We start from the raw sequence: 23,646 nt of genomic DNA on the forward strand, positions 1-23,646 counted from the left end.
CATGTTGGCCAGGCTGGTCTCGATGCCTGGATCTTTAAGCTTATATCTTCCCAACTCTCTCAGCCCTGCTGTCTCTCATGCCCCACCCCTTCAAACATGTGGCACCCTAATATTCTCTTCCACACTATTTTGCAGAATAGCTAAAGCACCACTTTCATTATTGACACCTCCTAGCCTTTATGCTGGGGAAATGTAGGGCCTAATCTGTTATTTGATGATATAAAGTATGGGCCTGGGTGAGACCCATAAGAACATACCCTGCAGAGAAAACAGAGTTGAGATTTTCTGGAGTGGAGAGATGACAGAAACTAGGATCCACTCAAATGACTCAAGGGGTGCAAAATTCCACCATAAACAGAGACTTCCAAAACCACACAGAGCTGTATTACGGTTATTCCTACTACATATATGCAGTAAGTATATATTGGCTTAGATTGACAAGGATGTTTTCAGGTTGTTCATGGGAACTTGGAGCAGCAATAATAGAAAAAATCATAATGGAGGGGAATGAAGAAAGTCACTGCAAACAACATGTGTGGGCAGAAAAGCTGGCGGAGTTTAGAAGGAATTGAAGTACAAAGTCTCGGCCAGGTGCGGTGGCTCAAGCCTGTAATCTCAACACTTTGGGAGGCCAAGATGGGTGGATCACCTGAGGTCAGGAGATCGAGATCAGCCTGATCAACATGGTGAAACCTCATCTCTACTAAAAATACAAAGATTAGCTGGGCATGGTAGCGGGCACCTGTAGTCCCAGCTACTCAGGAGGCTGAGGCAGGAGAACGGCGTGAACCTGGGAGGAGGAGCTTGCAGTGAGCGGAGATTGCGCCACTGCACTCCAGACTGGGGGACAGAGTGAGACTTCATCTCAAAAAAAAAAAAAAAAGAAGAAGCCGGGCGTGGTAGCAGTCACCTGTAATCCCAGCTACTCAGAAGGCTGAGGCAGGAGAATCGCTTGAACCTGGGAGGAGGAGGTTGCAGTGAGCTGAGATTGTGCCACTGCATTCCAGCCTGGGCGACAAGAGTGAAACTCCATCTCAAAAAAAAAAAAAAAAAGTTTCTAAAGATGAAGAATGCCTGAAGCTAAGAAGTAGCATGTTCTGGGCCAGTGAGTGTAGAAAACAGACAGAAGTCACTGTTCTTCTGTAGTTTACATTTTAGTGACCAATGTGCATGGATATGGCAAAAGCTAAGAGACCCTATGGATACTGTATGCCCCCGGGGGTTACTGGGTAGGATCAGACTTAAGACAGGTGAGTTATATATGAATGCTTCCTGAGAAAATTGGTCAGAAAATAAACTGAGGAATGCAAAGTGCCTCTGCCCCAGTGGCTTCACATGTTGAGGGACAAAGCCAGAAGGGATGCCTCTGCAGTGGGAAGCCCAGGTGTCTCTGAGCCGGCAGTCTTCCTGCCCCATAAATCTTCACTCAATCCCCTCTACCTGGCATGCCACCCTTGGAGCAGTGCACTGCAGGGCGAGAAAGCAAAAACAAGATGATGGTAGTTTGCTCAAAAGGGTCGACAGTCATGGGCTATTACTTTCTGTGAAATGATCCTTTATTTTAGGTTTTTAAATGATCAGTGCATCCTAAATCTGTCTGACTAATATGTAGGCACTTTTTTGTAACTTCCATGTTTCCATGATTTCTATTACTGACATTATTGTTAATTTTATAAGAGCTGGGCTTCATGTGAGTTTTAATTCAGAATAATTATAGTAATATTCATCACCCCTTGAAGACTAATATGGTTGAATAAAATGTTGTCAGTCAACTGTTTCTCTGTGAACAAGGAGGCAATGGCTATGTTTTTCACTGTTCTTAGTCCCATTTATATGTTCGCTGGACTGTAGTAGATTCAGACTTAGTGTGATGAGAGGTAAGGATTTACTATGCAATAACATTGCTAGAGCAAATTGTTTTACGACTTTCAATTAAGTAGCATTGACCTACTGTGTGTGTCTTGCTCTCAACTTGAGCTTCCGTAAGAGAAGCTTATGGTTGATTAATTACTCAAATATACAAAGTGTGCACTAACTAAAATTACACTCATACCAGTGAGCCCCTGAAATCTCTGAACCTTTTAGTCATATGAAAGGCACAAATGGGTTGAGTGTGCTTCAGCAAGAAATCAGGGGCTTTAATATTATTAGCAATAAATAGTTGCAGATCATTTCACCTCTGCTTTTAGGAGTGAAGTGTCTTTAATTTTCTCTACCCGATACACCACTTCCCTCTCTCTTTCCTCCCTCTTTTCCCCATTTCCAGCCTCCTTGAGGTGCCACATCTAGGCCTGTCCTCCCCTTCAGCACCTAATACCTTCCTTGTTTTCCCAACGAAACCCTCCTCCAAGCAGCAGGCAGGGCGATCTTTTAAAAACACCCATCTGTTCTTGTCACCTCTCTACTTAGAATGCTTCCTGTCACATGAGGATGATGGTTAAAATTCTTACCGTGACCTGCAAGGCCTTCCCTGTCCTGGCCCCTGTGTGCTGAGGCCTCACTACCCTCCTGTCTTCCCCAATTCCCCTTGCCCTTATTCTCCACCCTACTGGCCTTCTTTGTCCCTTAACACTCGACCTGCTCCCTTTCTCCTTTCTTGCTTCCCCTATCCCCCAAGCCTCCTCAGCCTCAGATTCAATATCATTTCTCTGGCTCCCAAATCTGAATTTGCCCTCTCCTCCCCACCCGAACAGGTTTTCAATGCACCCTGTACTTTTTTTCCTTTCCGGCATCTAGCGTCATTGTGCGAATCCAGGTATTTGTACTCTCATGTGTTGGTAGCTGTCCTCACTAGCCTGCAAGGCCTGGGAGGGGTCCACGATAACTCCTCTGTCATCCCCCAGCAGGCATGCAGTCAATATTTGTTGACTGACTAAATGAGTGTGGATTTATTCTGCTGTTGCTGCAGGATTAATCTGACTGCCTTCTATGACTGAGACTTGGCTAAACTATTATTCTTCACAGGTAATAATTCTGCTTTCACTTGAGAGTACTTGAGGCTCCCTACACGTGTGGGTCAGAATCTTGAACTGTCACAGGCCAGGAGGAGAGAGCATCTCTAACAGGGGGCTTTGTCCACAACTTTATCTGCTCGCTTGTAGTGTCATCCCAGTTGGGCTTTAGTCAGGGGCTCTTATGTGATTCAGGTTTGGAAAGCATCTTCTACTAGAGCTAAAGTTGTGATTCTTGCACTCCAGACCACTGCTCTCAGCAGGTTGGCCATGAATTAAAAATGGTCATAAATTGACAAGCAGAATTTTGCTTCCACGTAGAAATGTCTATAAAAGGGCCAAAGGATGTAATTAGGTATCACTGAAAGGGCTTCGAACTTATTTGTGCCCCATTATGCGGATGCTCTAGGAATCCAGGAACAAGGAAACAGAATAACTTGCCTTAAGAGGTCAACTCAGTCCAGCTAGTGATCTGTTGTGGGAAGGGCAGTGCATGTGGCTTTAAACAGGTAAACAGAAAGCTTCTGCTTGCAGGCTTCCATTTATAACTGCTTTGCTTTTTGCCTTCTTATCTACCATGCATGGGTTTAAGAATTCTGTAGTACTCTGGGATTTTGGAGCCATGTGTTGTGTCCATTTTCATATCATCTAGAGGTTGTGAAAGAACTCTGGGCAAGAAACAGAAGAAAAGGGTCTAAACATTATGTCACTCTTCTAAGCTATTCTACTGTCTAATCATGAGGCTTTCAGAGAAAGTACAGATGACCTGTTCTTTGTCATGACAGTTTATGATCTCAGCTTTAGTATATTGGGAGAACCTAGTGGAACATAATGAATGGGACCTTATGATGAGACACATCCCCACATCCCCAGAACAGTCCTGTGTTATTCTTTCCCAATCCTGGACGCTGCCTCTCCTTATTCTGTCCCTATTCTGAGCACACCCCCACCCCAGGTGTTTGCAGCAATGCCTGTCAATTATCCCTGTGGCTTCCTGTTTTTAATGCTTTTCTGGTGCTGATTATCCCAGCCAAGGGGTTTCAGACATATCCCCAGGGAGCTTCTGATGCTTTCCCTACAGCCTGATGATAGCCCAGGAGGAGGGGGAAAGCAAGGGGACAGTTGTGGGAAGGGGTGTGCCCAAAGCTCAGGCAGCATCCGGGTGGGAATGTGGTAGCCGCTGGGTGCCAGCAGTTGCATGCCACTCTGGCCTGCCTGGTGGAGGCTCCTCCTTGGCAGTGGACAGCAGCTTGGAGAACACCCAGAAAAGGCCTCACAGAGTGCCAGGAAGGCCCTGACCTCCACAGTAGGGAGTTCTGCCTGCCAGGACCCTGTCTTCACTTGTCAGATGGCTCAGCTCAGTTCAAGCTGCCAGCCTTCCTTTCTTCTCTGCATCTTGCTTTGTAAACTGAGTCTCAGAAAGTGACATGCCTCTATAATGTCTCCTCCTTCAGGAGATGCCACCCAACTTTTGTATGCCAGCTCCTGGGCTACCTCTAGGCCATATGGAGACTTCATGCACATTATAAAAAGGGGCTCCCTGCCCCAGGCAGGAGCAGCCCCAGGCCAGGGCTCAAGGCTTGTTCAGCAGAGCTGGGTTTACCCCCACCACCCCTTCCCCAGTCTGGTGGTTGCTCTGCCAGCCTTCCAGCCAGAATTCCTCAGTGCTCTTGATGGAGACAATTGATTGGCTGTGAGGTAGACCAGGTTTCAACCTTTCTAAGACTGTCATCTTTTGTTTCATATTAGAAAATATTAGTATAGTCTGTATACTAATATTGTATTAGTCAGTATAATAATACATTTGCAACTCAGTCTGGGGACAGGCATCTAGCCTCACTGGCCTGAGGACTTCTGTCCCTTCCCATCCCTTCTTTCTGCCTTCCCTCTTCCCTCTATTCTGAGCCACAGGCACTTACTTTGCTCTAAAAACTGGCCAATTGTAATTGACAGGTTAATTTTTTTAAAGGAGTCTCTTAGTAACAAACAGCTCAGAGGGCAGAAAGGCTTTGCTTGTGTTTGTTAGGTTATTTCTGGGCTTTCTCTCTGGTGCTCTTCGTTTCTCCATCACTTTGGAACTTGTTGCTTTCTTCTTGAACTATTTTACCATGTGGGTGAAAAACAGGTGGTACATTATAAAATTATTTAAGAAAGTCTATTATTTGAATTCTTATTTTCCCACAGGTCCATTTAGCAGATGATCAGTAGGTGTGTTGTGGGTCATTGTATGCATATCAACAGCCTCAGTGATGTGAAGCTGTAATGCAGAAAATATTCTTTCTCAAAGCTGGAGACTATCTGGTTGGAAAATGTCATCAGATATACTGGGGTTCACTTAATCCTTGGTTTATTGTTACAACTACCATTATTATTATTATTATTATTACTACTACTATCCAGAACCATTTACTAAGTGCGTGATATGTGCAGGGAACTGTTATAGATTTTATTTCTCATCCTCACAATGGTCCTGAAAGATGGTGCTGTTATCCCAGTTTCCTTACCCAAGAGACTGAGGTAAGTAACTGACCCACGTTCACACAAGTAGCATGTAGTGGAATCGGAATTAAGACCCCAGTCTTGTGTGATTTAAATGTCTGCACACTTTCCCTAACATCAGAGGTTCTTGGCTTTTTCCACTGAAGCTCCCAAATGCAGAGGAAATCAATACATAATGCCTGGGGTCTATACCCTTTGTAGCTAGAAGTAGCCAGCAGCCAGATCAGAATTTCTTTGAAGTCTCATGCTTTAATCTTTAAAATTTATGCAAATTTAGCTTTCTACTCCATAATATAAAAGTATAAAAATAATCCTTTAAACTACTTGACATAGAATAAAATTTGAGCTCCAGGAAGAGCTCCTGTTTATTCTTCTCACATCCCTTTCTGCTCTGCTGGGTCCCACACCGGGTGTCTGCACACCTCGGTTGTGAAGGTCAGCACTGCACTGTGATGCATCTCAGTTAAATTCTTGGTACCAGTTTTGTTGATAAACCTTTCCGTTAAGGTGAAAACTGTCACTTGGCCAACCCACAACCATAGAAGTCATCTTAACAGAGGGTAGAGTCCCTAACACTTCGTAGACAAATCCTAAATTGGTCTTTGTTGATGCTTCATGTAGATCTTTGAGTGACATCTTGTCTGGCTGGAAGTTTAGAGATGATCTAATCTTGTGGTTTGTAAACTCTTATTTTTTAGGATCCAAAGTCATTTTTCAAATGAAACTATTCTTGGAACTTTAATTTATGAAACAGAAAATAAAGACACTCTAGTGATCACTGGGGCTGAAGGCCATGCTTGTGTGGTGTGCCCTCGGCTGAGGGTACTCCAGGGAGTACAGATTCTACAGAATGGATCTAATCCAAAGCACTCATTTTACTGATGGGGAGACTGAAGCCAGAGAGCTTGAGGGACTTGTCTGCAATGACCCAACTGATTAGCAGTAAGGAGCCAAGCCGGCCAAGTGCTTCTAAGACCCTTGAAAGTCCTTGAGGTTTTCTTGTCATTTGAAGAACTGATTTCCTAACTGCCTTTAGAGGTCCTGGAGGGGTCCTGGAGGGTTTGGACAGGGAGTGTGCATGAGTCCTCCTGATAGGGGCCTCCCACGTGTATTAGCACCATGGCAGGGTGGCCTCAGTGTCAGGAGTGAGACTGGTGCCCTGGGCCTCAGAGACAGAACTCAATCCAGACTGGTGACCTGCTGCACAAGCCACCCCACCTCTCGGAAGGGCCTTGTAGAAGCTTCTCTGGACATGAGCAGGATACTCTGTAACAAAAGCCTGAGCCCTCCCAAGTGTTGATTGAGGCATGCATCCTCAAGGCCACCATGCAAGAGTTTTGGAGTAACACTAGAGCTCACCATTCCCTTCTCCACCTCAAAGCACCGATTCAGTGTTCTACTCTGTTCTTCACCTGACTATTGATTTATCTCTGCTAACTCTCTATCATTGTAGTACTTGAGCCAAAGACATAGCTCTTTCCCAAGTGCATATAGCAATTTGAAAAACGACAGGGTGAGGTCATTGATGTTGTTAAGGTGTCAGAGTGTGTTGGGATCCAGGGAAAGGGTTTACAGGGGGAAGTGCACCAGGGCCCCAGAGAGGACATTGTCCAAGAGCTCAGCCAGGCCACCACACACCTCCACAGCCGGAGTGTGGAGGGCATGTGGGGGCCACATAAAGACCTGCCGAGTCACCTCTGAACCACTGCTGACCCCAGGTTTAAGCTGACTTGTGCTGACTTATATGTGTGGGCCTTATTGAACACAGGCTTGGCAATCCCCTTAAGTTTCATTTTGATTTTCAGAGAACTTGAAGTGACTATTAAAGTTCTATAAAGATATGAACTGCTCCACAACCTAGCATTACTGATATGGTCATCTCTCTTTTATTTTTTTCAATTCATCAGCTAAACACCAATAAGGCCTACTAGAAGACTACCCAGTGTCTAACTCCCCAAATCCCTCTACCTCAGGAGGATTTTACAGCGGAAGGGAATTACCCCACCGCTGCATGGGACAATCAAAGAGAGAGGACTGTCTGCTCATGCCACTGTGGGCATGACCCTTGCTGCCAGGTGCCATGCGTGCTCTGTGATTTGGCTGCAGACCAGCCCCATCAGTCCAGCCCCTTGCCAGACAGACACAGTGGGTGATTCCATGGCCTCAGTGTTTGCTCAGCAAAGAGCGCTTCAGGCTTGGGCTCCCAAAATTGTACCATTGGCTCTCATCTATTTTAGGCCACATAGACATGGTGCCATCTGGTTTAGCAGTTGTCACCTTGAAAACCTAGAATCCTTATGCCCCAATCCTCTCCAATAACCTCTAGACAGTTTCTCCATTGCACCCCATGAACACAAATAGTGTCTGCACACCACTTTGAGGGCTATAAACTCTACAGCTTCCCTGTTGAATGTGGCTCATTAACTCCCAAGGTGATCTTCCAGCCCTGCTTATTCATTGTAGAAGCCAGATCTTCCAATTGCATATGTTTAGTCTCTACTATTCCTTTTATCTATTGTCTAACCAAACACACCAAATGTAGTGTCATGAAGCAACCACCATTCTATTATATGTATGGATTCCCCGAGGAATCTGAAAAGGGCACAAAGGGATGCCTTGTCTGTGCTCCACACTGTCTTGGCCTCAGTAGGGGAGACTTGAATGGCTGGAGTTGATCTGAGCACCTGGGGGCTGGAATCATTTGGAGGCTTCAGAGGCTGGCCTCAGTTGGACTGTGGAGCAGAGCACTTCGGTGTGGTCTCCCCATGCAGCTTAGCTTCTCACAGTGTGGCAGATGGCTGCTGAGAGGCAGCACCCCAGGAGAGAGCATTTCAAGACCAAGTGTTCCTGGAGACCAAGGAGAAGCTGCAAGGCTTCTTCTGACCTAACCTGGGAAGTCACACAACATCACATCCGCTGCATCCTATTGGTTACAACAGAATCACACAGGTCAGCCCAAGTTCAAAAGGAAGGGAACTAGATGGTCCCTACTGATGAAGGAAAGAGAGCATCACCTTTCAGGAAAGCGTATGGGGTGAGAGATAGTGTTATATTCATCTTTAGAAAAGGCAGGCTGCCTCAGTCCACTGTCTGGCCACGACAGTTCACAACCCCTCCCACATCCGAAATGCACTCTGTCCTTTCTTGAGACTCCCAGAGTTGTTCCTGTTATGGCGTCAACTCAAAGTCCAGGATCCCATCAGCTAAATCAGATCTGGATGTGGATGAGGCACCTTGAATGCTGTTTCTTAGGTACAGTTCCCTGATGATGCTTCTTCTCAATCTCAGACCTATGAATGAAAGAGACAAGTTACGTGTCCCCCACACCCAGCAAACAATGGGTATAGGGGATAGGGAAACTGCAGCAGACATTCTCACTTAACAAGGGGGAAAAGTTGGAATATGTGGCACATAAGTTACCAATCTGTAGCAATTCTGAAGTCCAGCTGGGCAAATGGCATCAGGTCCTTGATTAAGGTCCAATTCTACTTTCCGGGAGTTGTTTTCTGTGGCTCCTGGCTTTTCTGCCTTTTTTGTTTTTTTGGAGACAGAGTCTCACTCCGTCACCTAGTCTGGAGTACAGTGGTGCAACCTCAGCTCACTGTAACCTCCACCTCCCGGGTTCAAGGGATTCTCCTGCCTCAGCCTCCCGAGTAGCTGGAATTATAGGCGTGCACCACCACACCCAGCTAATTTCTGTATTTTTAGTAGAGACGAGGTTTCACCATGTTGGCCAGGCAGGTCTCAAACTCCTGACCTCAAGTGATCTGCCTGCTTCGGCCTCCCAAAATGTTGGGATTACAGACATGAACCACTGTGCTAAGCCTTTTTTTTTTTTTCTTAAGAGACAGGATTTTTGCTCTGTCACTCAGGCTAGAGTGCAGTGATCACAGCTCATTGTAGCCTGGAACTCCTGGGCCCATGTGATCCTCCCACCTCAGCCTCCCCAGTAGCCCGGATTACAGGTACACGCCACCAGGCCTGGCTAATATTTTAATTTGTTGTAGAGATGAGGTCTGGCTATGTTTCCCAGGCTGGTCTCGAACTCCTGGCCTCAAGCAATCCTCCCACCTCTGCCTCCCAAAGTGCTGGGATTACAGGTGTGGGCCACCACACCCAGTCTGATTCTGCCTTCTGGGTTTTTAGTTCTACCTTCTGAATCATGTTCTCTTTTCATAAAACGTAGTCTGTGTTGTAGCTGAGTAGTTCTCAGCCTGCTTCCTGCTCATAGAACTTGAAGGGTCCAAAGGATTCTTTTTATTAGTTACTGTCTCTGTTTCTTACAGCCCAGGATAGTGTAATTTGTTGAAAATCTTAATAGGTTTCTTATGTATCAATTTATCATCCATTTCATTAGACAAAACCATACCCATGTGCATCTTTGCATAAGCCTTTTCCTACTTTGAACCTTTTCGTGGTTACTGTGATATAGCATCCTTAAGATTCTTTTAAAAAGTCCTTTGCGTATCTAAAACAATCTGTGAAGCACCACCTTAAATCTTTCTGAAGTCTTAAAGCAGGGTTTTACAGTTGCACAGTTGGCCTCCTTACTCTGAGGCTTTGTTTTCCTGCCAATGCCCTATATTTGATGTTTGTCATGAGGCCCTTTCTAACTTTGAAAATATTTTATTGAGAGTGGTTAGAAATAGCTTTATTTTTGAACTCTGCAAGTCCTAGACCCTAATTTATATTTACTCTAAATTCTGAATACAAACTAAATGACTCCTTTGTTAGCTCATCTGTGTATGCACCTTAAAATATACAGCTAAGAGAAGGGAGCTGCCACGGGTGTTTTTCCTAGAAGCCTCTTTGGCTAGATCCATCAGTTTCTCAGGGGCACTTTTCATTTTCCACATTCCTGCAGGCATCAGTTTTGCTCAACTTTCCACCACTGCAAAACAAGGGTGAGTGTGAGTGTCTTCCATCTTCCATTAATGTCTCCCTCACTCTTTTTTTTTTTTTTTTTTTTTGAGATGGAGTGTTTGTCTGTCGCCCAGGATGGAGTGCAGTGGCACAATCTCGGCTCATTGCAACCTCCACCTCCTGGGTTCAAGCAATTCTCCTGCCTCAGCCTCTCAACTATCTGGGATTACAGGCGCCCACCACCATGCCTGGCTCATTTTTGTATTGTTAATAGAGATGGGGTTTCACCATGTTGGGCCAAGCTGGTCTCCAACTCCTGACCTCAGGCGATCCACCTGCCTCAGCCTCCCAAAGTGCTGGGATTACAGGCATGAGCCACCGCGCCCAGCCCTCACTCTTCTTGAAACTGTCATCAAATCTCCGCCAGCCCCATCAGGCTTCCTCCCAAAATTCATGCCACACATCTTAGGTTTTGTTGTACCACCACCTCACTTTCAGGTATCAAATTCTGCTTCAGTTATCTATTGCTGTGTAACAAACCATGCCAAACTTAACAGCATTTGCCAACCATCACTTCATTATGCTCACAGGTTTCTGTGGGTCAGAAATTTGAACAGGATGCTGTGGGGAATAACTTGTCTGGAGCCTCATCTGGGAATACTTGAATGACAAAAGTGACTTGAGTGGCTGGAGGTGACTTGGCTAGCTGGGAGCTAGAATTATCTGGAGGCTTCTTCACTCATGTGTTGGCTCCTGGGTTGGAATGACTCCAAGGCTGGAGTCAGCTGGGAGAGTTGACCAGAGCACTCATATATAAGCTCTTATTTTCTCTAACTCCTTCCTTTAAAATTTTTTTTTGTTTTGATTGTTTGTATGGTTTTTTGCTTTGTTTGTTTGCTTGATGTCTTACTGGTAGAATCCTTTCTTCCATTTCATTTGAAATCTATTAGAGAGTTTAATAATACATGTAAAATAGAGAAGAACATTAACCGTTCTTGAGTCCCATGGAATAAAAGTCAAAAGTTCTAAAGAATGAATAGTGAAAACTAAGTCTCTCTCCTGCTTGACCCTCAGCCACCCAGATCTCTTTTCCAGAGACAATCCTGGTTACTACTTTCTTGTAGATAGCTACACATTTACAGATCTTTATGTATATTCACACACGCGAACATCTTTTATTCCCACAAAATGGTATATACACCATGCTGTAGTTTGCTTTTTAAATTTAAAAGCAATAGATCATTCCATATCTGTATATAAGTAGTGCCGCTTCATTCTTTGTCATGGCGTCATACTATTCCAACAGCATCTATTTATCAAGAAATAACCCATCATCTTCTCAGAAAGTAACCCAGTGTCCTCTACTAATGGACATTTGAGTAATTTCCTGTTTTGTTGTTGTTTGGTTTACTATTACATACAAGCACATGTGTTTGCGTATGTATTCAGGTATTTCAGGAGACTCTGCATCTGCCCTCTGAGGGAGGTTCCTAGCTCAGTCAAAGGAAATATGCATTTTTTTTTTTTTTTTTTTTGGAGACAGAGTTTCACTCAGTTGCTCAGTTGCCCAGGTTGGAGTGCAATGGCACGATCTTGGTTCACTGCAACTTCCGCCTTCTGGTTCAAGCGATTCTCCTGCCTCACCCTCCCAAGTAACTGGTATTACAAGCCTGAGCCACCACGCCCTGCTGGAAATATGCATTTTAAAATTTGATAGATCTAGTCACTGGCCACTGAATATGGAGGAAGAGAGGGAGGGAGGAAGGGAAGGAGGGAGGGAGGAAAGGAGAGAGGAAGAAAAGAGAAAGAGAGAGAAAGAAAAAGAAAGAAATATAGAAAGAAAGAAAGAGGGAGAAAGAAAAAGAAAAAGAATTACACAGATATTTCCAAATTGCCTGCCTCTGAGGTTGTATCATTTTACACTGCTATAAGCAATATCTGAGATAACATGTTTGCTTCATTCTCACCAATAGTGTATTAGCAAACTTTTTGGAACTTTGCCAGTTCCGACAGATTAAAAAATTACATTGCGCTGTAGTTTTTATGTACCTTTCTGTTATGAGTGAGGTTCTGCATCTTTTCATATGGTATTTTCTTTTATGAACTGCTTTTTATTTTATTTTATTTTATTTATTTATTTTTTTAAAGTAGTCTTTTTTTTTTTTTTTTCTTTTTTATTGATCATTCTTGGGTGTTTCTCGCAGAGGGGGATTTGGCAGGGTCACAGGACAATAGTGGAGGGAAGGTCAGCAGATAAACAAGTGAACAAAGTTCTCTGGTTTTCCTAGGCAGAGGACCCTGCGGCCTTCCGCAGTGTTTGTGTCCCTGGGTACTTGAGATTAAGGAGTGGTGATGACTCTTAACGAACATGCTGCCTTCAAGCATCTGTTTAACAAAGCACATCTTGTACCGCCCTTAATCCATTCAACCCTGAGTGGACACAGCACATGTTTCAGAGAGCACAGGGTTGGGGGTAAGGTCACAGATCAACAGGATCCCAAGGCAGAAGAATTTTTCTTAGTACAGAACAAAATGAAAAGTCTCCCATGTCTACCTCTTTCTACACAGACACAGCAACCATCCGATTTCTCAATCTTTTCCCCACCTTTCCCCCCTTTCTATTCCACAAAACCGCCATTGTCTTCATGGCCCGTTCTCAATGAGCTGTTGAGTACACCTCCCAGATGGGGTGGTGGCCGGGCAGAGGAGCTCCTCACTTCCCAGTAGGGGCGGCCGGGCAGAGGCGCCCCTCACCTCCCGGACGGGGCGGCTGGCCGGGCGGGGGGCTGACCCCCCCCACCTCCCTCCCGGACGGGGCGGCTGGCCGGGCGGGGGGCTGACCCCCCACCTCCCTCCCGGACGGGGCGGCTGGCCGGGCAGAGGGGCTCCTCACTTCCCAGTAGGGGCGGCCGGGCAGAGGCGCCCCTCACTTCCCCGACGGGGCGGCTGGCCCGGCGGGGGGCTGACCCCCCAACCTCCCTCCCGGAGGGGGCGGCTGGCCGGGCAGAGGGGCTCCTCACTTCCCGGTAGGGGCGGCCGGGCAGAGGCGCCCCTCACCTCCCGGACAGGGCGGCTGGCCGGGCGGGGGGCTGATCCCCCCACCTCCCTCCCGGACGGGGCGGCTGGCCGGGCGGGGGGCTGACCCCCCCACCTCCCTCCCGGACGGGGCGGCTGGCCGGGCGGGGGGCTGACCCCCCACCTCCCTCCCGGACGGGGCGGCTGGCCGGGCGGGGGACTGACCCCCCCACCTCCCTCCCGGACGGGGCGGCTGGCCGGGCGGGGGGCTGACCCCCCCACCTCCCTCCCGGACGGGGCGGCTGGCCGGGCGGGGGGCTGACCCCCCCACCTCCCTCCCGGACGGGGCGGCTGGCCGGGAGGGGGGCTGACCCCCCCACCTCCCTCCCGGACGGGGCGGCTGGCCGGGCAGAGGGGCTCCTCACTTCCCAGTAGGGGCGGCCGGGCAGAGGCACCCCTCGCCTCCCGGACGGGGCGGCTGGCCAGGCGGGGGGCTGACCCCCCCACCTCCCTCCCGGACGAGGCGGCTGGCCGGGCAGAGGGGCTCCTCACTTCCCGGTAGGGGCGGCCGGGCAGAGGTGCCCCTCACCTCCCGGACGGGGCGGCTGGCCGGGCGGGGGGCTGACCCCCCCACCTCCCTCCCAGACGAGGAGGGAGGACGCTCCTCACTTCTCAGACGGGGTGGCTGCCGGGCGGAGGGGCTCCTCACTTCTCAGACGGGGCGGTTGCCAGGCAGAGGGTCTCCTCACTTCTCAGACAGGGCGGCCGGGCAGAGACACTCCTCACATCCCGGACGGGGCGGCAGGGCAGAGGTGCTCCCCACATCTCAGACGATGGGCGGCCGGGCAGAGACGCTCCTCACTTCCCAGATGTGATGGCGGCCGGGAAGAGGCGCTCCTCACTTCCTAGATGGGATGGCAGCCGGGCAGAGACGCTCCTCACTTTCCAGACTTGGCAGCCAGGCAGAGGGGCTCCTCACATCCCAGACGATGGGCAGTCAGGCGGAGACGCTCCTCACTTCCCAGACGGGGTGGCTGCCAGGCAGAGGCTGCAATCTCGGCACTTAGGGAGGCCAAGGCAGGCGGCTGGGAGGTGGTTGTAGCGAGCCGAGATCACGCCACTGCACTCCAGCCTGGGCGCCATTGAGCACTGAGTTAACGAGACTCCGTCTGCAATCCCGGCACCTCGGGAGGCCGAGGCTGGCGGATCACTCGCGGTTAGGAGCTGGAGACCAGCCCAGCCGACACATCGAAACCCCGTCTCCACCAAAAAAATACGAAAACCAGTCAGGCGTGGCGGCGCACGCCTGCAATCGCAGGCACTCGGCAGGCTGAGGCAGGAGAATCGGGCAGGGAGGTTGCAGTGAGCTGAGATGGCAGCAGTACCGTCCAGCTTCGGCTCGGCATCAGAGGGAGACCGTGGAAAGAGGGGAGAGGGGAGAGGGGAGAGGGGGGAGGGGGGAGGGGAGAGGGAGCTCTATCTACCTGAACTGCTTTTTAAATTTGTGCTTGGAAGATGAAATGCTGCCCAAAGATCAAGCTATATGCAAATAATTTAGAAATCCCAATTTTCTGATACAGGTTTTATTCTAGTTAGCTGTTTTTATCCTAATTAATATAGAGCATTCTGCAGGGTGCTACATAAGAATGAATCTCCCAGGTTTAGTGAATGTTTATTAAAAAGTGCCCCATCAATTTTAAGGACTGACTTTTAATTTACAAGTATAAATATTTCAACCCTAATTTGGTAATCTTCACTATACTAAAAGCTATTATGCTGGAACCCATATTGTCTTATTAAATGAATTATTTTAAAATTCAATTCAGCAATGACATGAATGAAACAATTACAAAGTTTGACCATCAACTGGATATTATGGATATATTACATTTTTTAGCTGTGATAATGGTATTGTGGTTTTATTTTGGGAAAAAGGAGTCTTTATCTTTTAGAAATTCCTGCTGAAATAATTATGGATTAAATGATATGATATCTGACCAGGCATGGTGGCTCAAGCCTGTAATCCCAGCACTTTGGGAGGCCGAGGCGGGTGGATTGCTTTGAGCTCAGAAGTTCGACACCAGCCTAGACAACATGACGAAACCCTGTTTCTCCAAAAAATAAATTAGCCAGGCATGGTGGTGTGTGTCTGTGGTCCTGTCCCAGCTACTCTGGAGGCTGAGGCTGGAGAATTTCTTGAACTGGGGAGGCAGAGGTTGCAGTGAGCCGAGATTGCTCAACTGCACTCCAGCCTGGGCAACAGAGTGAGACCCTGTCTCAAAAAAAAAAAAAAAAGATATCTGAGATTTGCTTCAAAATAATTCTAGAAGGGGTAAGTGGATAAATGTGTAGATGAAATAGTATTGGTCATGAGTTAATAATTATTGAAGTTGAATGTGGAGTATGTGGTATTCTATTTCTGTATCTGTTGAAATTTTCTAGAAAAATTTAGAGAGTCAACAGATAAGTACGAAGTTTGTATTATGTGCAAGACATAGTTCCCTGTGTTGAAGAAAATGGACATTTCACAAGTGCACAGGACCTTGTTTACTTGTTCTGTGCTGTAAGCCCATCTTGAGACACTGTACATAGTAGATGCTCAATATGCACAAGTCCTGAAATCCAGCCCACACTCTCCTGCCCACAGGGCTGCTCTAGTTTCTGTTCCCACTAGCAGCGACCCTGATGGTGTGCTCCACAAGACAGCAACAGACCAGGTGCTATGGGGCCTGAAGGAAGATGAAGTCCCATTCATTCAGGGATCAGGAAGGTGCTTCTGTGGAGCTCATGGGGATTGACATTAAGGTGCCTGAGGCAAAGAACACCCATCACATCCAAGACAATATTTTTAAGCAAAGTGAAATGGCCCCTTCAATTTAACAGGAAGTATTTCTTTTAGGAGCCTGTTAGGGAGTTGATAATGGTAATCAGGAGTCACGAAACCTTACAACATAACCAGTCCTCATCTGCTCTCTCTGGGCCTGTTTTGTTTACAGTCCAGCATAATATGAAGCCCAGAAATGTGCTGCTTAGTGAATGCTGTCTCATGAAGAAGAAGAAGAGTAGATGGTGTCTCATAAGAAAGAAGAGAATCAGAATTAGGAAATTATCTAAGGAAATATCAGGAATGCAGGGTGATATATTGGTCCTGTGGGTATGTCTGAGTGATCACTTAGCTCAGAGGCTGAGGAAATCATGGTTTTAATGTTTGCATGCAGGTGTTGGTATAGTTGCCTCAGAATGAGAAGAAAAAAAGAATTTTTAAAAAGCTAGTTACATCTTGACTAGAAGAAGGCTCTTTTGAGAAAGCATCAATGTCACATTACAAACGCCATTCAAATCTACCAAATGGGCCAGATGGTTGCCCCAATACTGCGTGCTGCCAGCTGCCCATTGCTACAGATGAAGTCTTTTCTGCTGACGTTTGTGCAACCCACAAGCACACTATGGAGTGTTGATTCTTTTGATGCTATTTCACATGTATGTGTCATCGTAATTATAAACCATAAATATACATGACACCATGCAATAAATAAAATTGCCCAGCTTCCATTCTGAAAGGGGAGGAGATTGTATTTATGACCTGAGAAGAGAGGGTGGCTAATATTCATTTTCCATTCTTTATAAATGTCACTCCTCTCTAGTTGGATGCTCTAGATGGCTTTATTCTCACCAAGCCTTATCCCTCCTAAACAGCACAGACTCCTGGGGCTAATACCTTATGCTAAGTGCCAGGTTTTAGAGCAAGCTTGGACCAAAAGTCAGGCAGATAAATTCAGGGGAATCCAAATAGTTCTAAATTAAGCTAAACTATTTTATTTGACACATAGCAAAAGTTCTTTGGAGGTCACATAAACAGGCAGGTGTACGATGTAAAAGGAAGTAGGTAAATGGAAGCGAATCAGCTTCTTTCAAAAAAGACATTTTTCTCAAGATGCGTTTCTTTTTGCTTTGAAAGAAGCTGATTCAGTGCCATTCACCTATTAAGTAGGCAGCACATTTATTTGTATCTGCATCTATAAAGCTCGAGTGCCTTTTCCCTCTACAAAAAGCTGAGCTTGTGTTTGTGGGGTTGGGGAGGGGTGCAGGGGGTGCTAAATATCCCACACAATTCAGGCAGCCACAAATATATAAATGAACTGGCGGAGATAGAACCCCTGCCCCCGGGCACATTCAGTCTTATTCAGGAAGACCTGTTTAGAACACAACATCTTTATTTCAGACCAGAGACCCCGGAGAACACGTTTCATGGCTCTATAAATACAAGGCTCAGATGCTTCCTGACACCCAGCATTTCTGCTTTTTAACATGTAAATAAATGAATGCTCAAAGCAAGTAAATATCTGTGTGTTGAGTTTACAATCTTGTCTTTCAGAAATATCGACAGTATATGGCAGGACTTCTGGCTCCTCCTTATGGTGTTATGGAAACGGGCTCTAACAATGACAGTAAGTGGAAAATGTGAACATTTTGTATCTAAAAATTTGTCGTGTGGTATGTGTTTTCATGTGACAAAAAATATGTCCTACACCAGCTTGTCAGAGTAAGTCTCCAGACTCTTTTGTGGATAAACAAACCTGCCAGCTCACACTGGAGATATTTTTAAAGAAATGGTTAATATAGTATTAGTCTGTGGTCTTAGCTGATAGAGAGAGGTATGCTCTGGTGCCAGCTGGAACTTTGGCATGCATAGAATACTTTCCCAAAATATCTTCATCTTATAGTGAAATCCAGTGTTCTTTCTGTGCCCTTTTAAAGAAGGGATGCACGAACTGTATTTGTTTCAGTCCCAGCTGGATACCTGAGAGCCCCACCTCTTGCTTTTTTTTTTTTTTTTTTTTTTTTTTTTTTTTTTTACTCTATTGATGAAGAGGAGAAGTGGGGTGAGTCATTTATTTAATCTTCTAAATCATGGCCTCTTCCAATTCCAGGCCTTTGTGAACTTTAGATGCTCTTACCACACACACACACACACACACACACACACACACACACACACACACAAAGTGACTATGGAAGGTGACAGATAGGTTAATTTGCTTAACTGCAGTAGTCATTTCACTAGGTATATGTATATCAAAACAGTGTGTTGTACATATTAAATATTTTTAATTTAAAACATCCAGGCCTTTTATGAGAGACCAGTCTCTGGCTGGTCAGCAAAGAAACGAAGTTTTTCTCTGTGGTATTCTTCTCTAGTGGGGACCCACTAGACTCAAAGAAACCCGTATGTCCCCTGAGTCTTTTGATCTGTTCATGCATGTCGGAAACACGGTTAGCGTTCGTTACCATTGCATCTGTGAGTCTCCTTAGGAAGCTCTTGTGTGTACACATATAACAAGATTCCAGGTCCTGGAGTCTTTGGAGCTATAGTGCTTCAGCCAGCAGACCCAGTGGTGCAGCAGGTAGTCCCTGCATCTTCAGAGCCACAGCCAGCCACCCTTCAGATCCTCTTCCTGGATCCTAGAATTCCCACCCTCCCTCGCTGACCAGTCACTCACTGCAAGAGATCTCTCTCCCTGCTTGACCGCAATCCTGAGTGAACATCCTCATTTTCCTCCCCTCATTTCACGATTTCTATGCAGCCTCTGCCCTGTCTCCCCATTTGCCTTCTGCTTTCCTGCAGAGGAGGAGGGTGGGAGGGACAGGTTCATCCTTCCTTTCCTCTCTTGTTCTTGCTTTCTTTCTCTCCTGGCTGAGCCAGGGATGGCTGGCTAATTAAAGCACCTGAGTTGCAATCCCAGCAATGCTGTCTCCTAGCTGACATCTGGCAAGGCACGTAGTCTCTCTGTGCCTCGGTTTCCTCAGAGGGTTGTTGTGAAGATCAAGTGAATCAAAGTATGTTAAGTGTTTCAAAGGGTGCCAGGCATGTAAAAAGCTCCCAAATGGCATTGGCTATTTCCTCACCTCCAGTCACTCTTCGACCCCTCAAAGTCTGGATTTTGCCCCATACTTCTTGAATAAACCACTCTAAAGTTACCAGTGACCAACCAATAACCAGACCTGATCATTCCCGTTGCCCACGTCCAGACTCCATTCCGCCTTGGCTCCCGGGGCGCCACTGTGTTATCCTGGCTTCCTCCTCTCTCTCTCTGGCCACTCACATTTTGGTCTCTTCCATAGGTACCTCTTCCCCCGCTTACGGAAGAGTTTAGCCATGGCTTCTTTTCTCTTTCCTTCTCCATACTCACTCTCCCCTCTTCCATGGCATCCTTTCCTGCAACTGATACAAACGCTTCCCAAACCAACACCTCTGTTTGATCCTTCCAGGGGCAGCCTAAGTTTCCAGGTGACCTCAGGTTCTTTTTCTACCTGGTTGTCCTGCTGGCCTCTCAAACTCAAAATGTTGATAAGGGAACACATTCTGATTCCCGCAAAACCAGCCCCTCCTCTGGAGAGGCCGGTTTCTGACAATTCCGTTGTTCTCCTCTTGTGCTGGGCTCCAAACCTCAGCCATTTTGGACTCCTCCTTTCTCTCGCCATCACCCCTGCTTGCCCGGGCCCAGCGCCCTTCCTTTGCATGTTCACAGTCTTCCTTTCAGTTCCCTCTGCAGCCACCTGGCCTTGGGCCTCATCTCTTTGGATTTTAGGGCAGAGATGAGTCAACTGGCTGTGAACCTTCACTATCTCACCCTTGGTCTAGTCTAGGCCTGATTTCCCCAAGACATTTTTTACTTTTTATTATGAAAATTTTCAAACATACAGAAAGTGGAGAGAATGATACAGTTAACACCCTTATTTTCATCACTTTCATTTAACTGATGTCAATATTTTAATACTTCAATATATTTCTTAGTAGTAAATTAATATGCATTTTAATATTATTTTTGCCATTTTTTTTCTTCTAATCACAATCACATATACACGTCATTCCAAATATGTCACCAGGCATTTTTGAAAATAAGGACTTTTTCATGTGTAACCAGAGCACCACAATTACACCTAATAGCTGGCATGATTTTCTTTAATAACATCCACCACCCAATCCATATTCAAATGTTCCCAACCGAATGTCTTTATTGCTGATTGCTCAAACTGGACTTCAGTCAAGGGCCATGCTATGGTCATCTGGTGTTATGTCTTAAACGTCTTTTAATGTTAGACAGTCTCCTTCCCTCCTTTCTCCTGATCATATCACTCTGCTGCTTGAAACCTTTCAATGATCATCCATTGCCTGCCATGGAAGGTGAAATTCCAAGACTATTAATGTCTTAGCCCAACTGTCAAGTTCCTGTGTGGCCTCAAATCACCTTTTCAGTGTCATTTCTCTACAGATACCCTAATTTCCAGCTACTCATATATGGTGATTTGTGCAACTGTGTATTTATCTTATTGAACCTGCTAGAAAGTAAGCTTCTGTTATATCCCATAACCTCATACAATCAACCCTAGTTCTTTCAGATGGATGATGGATAGGCGGATGGATGAATGGATGATTTGGGATGAGCTTCAGAGTGCTGACCTGAGGCCATCCTTCCTCTTTCTGACAGACCTGGGAAGTGATAGCGAGCCTGTTAATACTCTCTTTCAGAGAATAGCTCTTCTCTGCCTCTTTTCTGACTGCGTTTTTATGTCTTGTGTGGTCCCAGGTGTGGATCAAAGCTTCAATTAGGGAATGTTTCCAAAGTCTCTTTCATCCTCACCCCTCCTGCATTCTGTACTACTGCCTACTAGGATGAGCACTCAGGTTTTTTGCTTTTTTGTTTTTGTCTTTGTTTTGTTTTTTTTTAGTCAGGGTCTCACTCTGTCACCCAGGCTGGAGTGCAGTGACATGATCATTGCTCACTATAGCCTTAACCAACCTGGTTCAGGCGGTCCTCCCAAGTAGCTACAGGCATGCACCACCATGCCCAGCTAGTTTTTTGTAGAGACAGGCTTCACCTTGTTGGCCAGGCTGCTCTCGAGCTCCTGGGCTCAAGAGATCCACCTGCTTCAGCCTCCCAAAGTTCTGGGACTACAGGTGTGAGCCACTGCATCCAGCCAGCACTCAGTTCTTTTAATGCTGATACTGTAAATCCTGTGTAGCTCCTTGTGTAAAAACAAAATGTCCTGTTTACTCAGAATTTGGATTATTGTATTTTTTTTGTTGCAAACCACCTCATACTGCTCCGCTAGTTTGAAGATAGGTGCAAACCACATGTAAAAATGACCTATGCTTCTGTCTCCTCTGTATAAGGTCACTTGTGCCTGCTGTACTGGAGACATTAAGCTCTGCTGGGGCAGTGAACCTCCGAGTGTGGCCACCCTTACCAGGGGAGAAGCCTGAAGGAGGTAAAAAGGAATAGGACTGCCTGTAGTAGATACTCATGAAATGTTTGTAAATCAATGACAAATGAGCAAATGGATGAGTCATTAGCCTTCTAGCTCAGAACACTGAGATACCCCTGGAAACAGCCTCTGCTGTGCTCAGACTTGGCTTGGAGATAGCAGGAATTTGCTTTGCTCACAATGGAAGTTGTTTTCCAATGTCTTTCATGTGCTACTTGCCCCAGCTTCAAATCACTAGAGCCGAGTGGAGTGGTTTGCAAAGTAAAATCACAGCATGTGAAACTTAGGAGTTGATGTGCCTTTCCAAAATTCCGAGTGTTCTGGTGCCTAAATCAGTGGAATTAGTTGTTTTCATGGTGAGAATGAATCAGTGATGGGTATTTACCTCTGTGAAAGTAAACCATATGGTAGAAGCAAAATAAGCCTGGGTTTTGGTGTCTGGGCACATGGCCCTGCTCCTGATTCATTGATTTATTTAAGCAGCATTATATAAGTTTTTATATTTCTAAGCAGCATTATGTAAGTTTTCACGGAAATGCAAATTGAAAACACTGAAATTTTACTTGGTTTGGTTCAGCAAAATTTCAATTCCACTTTACCGGTTGATTATACAATTCATGGCCTCTCTCTGTCTCTTTTTCCTCCTTTAGGGATTCCTGACAAGGAGAACGTGAGTAGCTACTCTCTCTGCCTATCTTCTAAAAATTGTTATAAGGTAAAAAATAATCATGGTAACCCTACCAACAAAGAGAGCTCTTGACCCACATTCAACAGAGCAATAAATATTTTTCTAATCTCATTCTGGCATCTTTGGCAAGTCACTTTGAAATAGAAAGCGGAGAAGATTGATTGCTCTGACACGGTCGTCACATGTCCCTGATTTTAACCAGTCTGAAGAAAGGTTATTCTAGGGGCAAATGCTACAATTGCTAAGTGTTTTCTTTTTCTGATGATGCATACATGGCAGTCAAACAAATCATTAGCCTAATAGCATATAGAAAACTAGTTGTTTTTCCTTAGCAGGAATACAAACTATGAAATTCAGGGTCAGTTGATGAATTTGTCTAATTATATACAAGTGCACTAGTGTTAACATTTCTCTTTGGAAACTGAAAATGATTAATTGCTATAATTGTTTCTGTAAAACTGTATTCTTTCTGTGAAAGAGTAGAAGGTTTAGGACAAAGATTTCACCAAGAAATAGCAAGCATTCCAAGAGTGGTCATGGTTTAGTGGCATACCTTTGCATGCAAATAATAATAGTATTCATTCTATTAACTAACATCTAAATTTAGACAACAACATGGAAGGGTTAACGATAGGAGTATGCAGTGATTGATTGGGAGCAGTGCTTGGTTGGCTTTCAGATGTGTCACCTTATAATTGTGTCCTTTGATTGCTATATCCAAGTGGCAATGTTACAGGATTGTCACCCTTGCCTTTCTCTGCTTTCGGTCCCATGTCTGTGGGAAGATATACTCTCTGAATTCAATTTAGATTATTTCCATATCCGTTCTCAGATATCAGTCTCTGGCTTGCTTTAGCTCTTCCTCTTTTCATAGTATTAGTTTTAAAAGGACTGGTTGGGAATTCTAGCCCACTGCTATAGGACTACAAACTTGGGAGGTGGGGGTTGATTTTGGTTTTTGTTTTTTTGTGATGGAGTCTCACTCTGCCACCCAGGCTGGAGTGCAGTGGTGCAATCTCAGCTCACTGCAACCTCTGCCTCCCGGATTCAAGTGATTCTCCTGCCTCAGCCTGCCGAATAGCTGGGATTACAGGCATGCACCACCACACCCAGCCAATTTTTTATTTTTAGTAGAGATGGGGTTTTACCATGTTGGCCAGGCTGGTCTCGAACTCCTGACCTCAAGTGATCTATCAGCCTGGGCCTCCCAAAGTGCTGGGATTACAGGCATGAGCCACCACACCTGGCCAGACTTGGGTTTAAGACCTAGCAGTGTCACTTCAAATGTTACACCAAAATTTACTTCGCTTGGTCTGGCAAAGGATTTCAGTTCCTAGCTGTGTGGTCTTGCCCAAGCTACTG

The 23,646-nt window shown here is 45.8% G+C and overlaps 1 protein-coding gene across 7 annotated transcripts in view; it reads left to right on the forward strand.

Annotated features, from left to right (window-relative positions):
* RAPGEF4 (Rap guanine nucleotide exchange factor 4) overlaps window positions 1–23,646 on the forward strand; it is a 320,154-nt gene that overhangs the window by 167,582 nt on the left and 128,926 nt on the right. For all 7 annotated transcript variants that reach the window (XM_009443773.5, XM_009443774.4, XM_016950048.4 and 4 more), the window contains 2 exons: window positions 17,704–17,776; window positions 22,247–22,266. In XM_009443773.5, the coding sequence (XP_009442048.3) occupies window positions 17,719–17,776; window positions 22,247–22,266 (78 nt within the window). In that variant the 5' untranslated portion in view covers window positions 17,704–17,718. The remainder of the gene's footprint in view (window positions 1–17,703; window positions 17,777–22,246; window positions 22,267–23,646) is intronic.

Source organism: Pan troglodytes, chromosome 13, assembly GCF_028858775.2.
Source record: "Pan troglodytes isolate AG18354 chromosome 13, NHGRI_mPanTro3-v2.0_pri, whole genome shotgun sequence".
NCBI classification, from domain to species: domain Eukaryota; kingdom Metazoa; phylum Chordata; class Mammalia; order Primates; family Hominidae; genus Pan; species Pan troglodytes.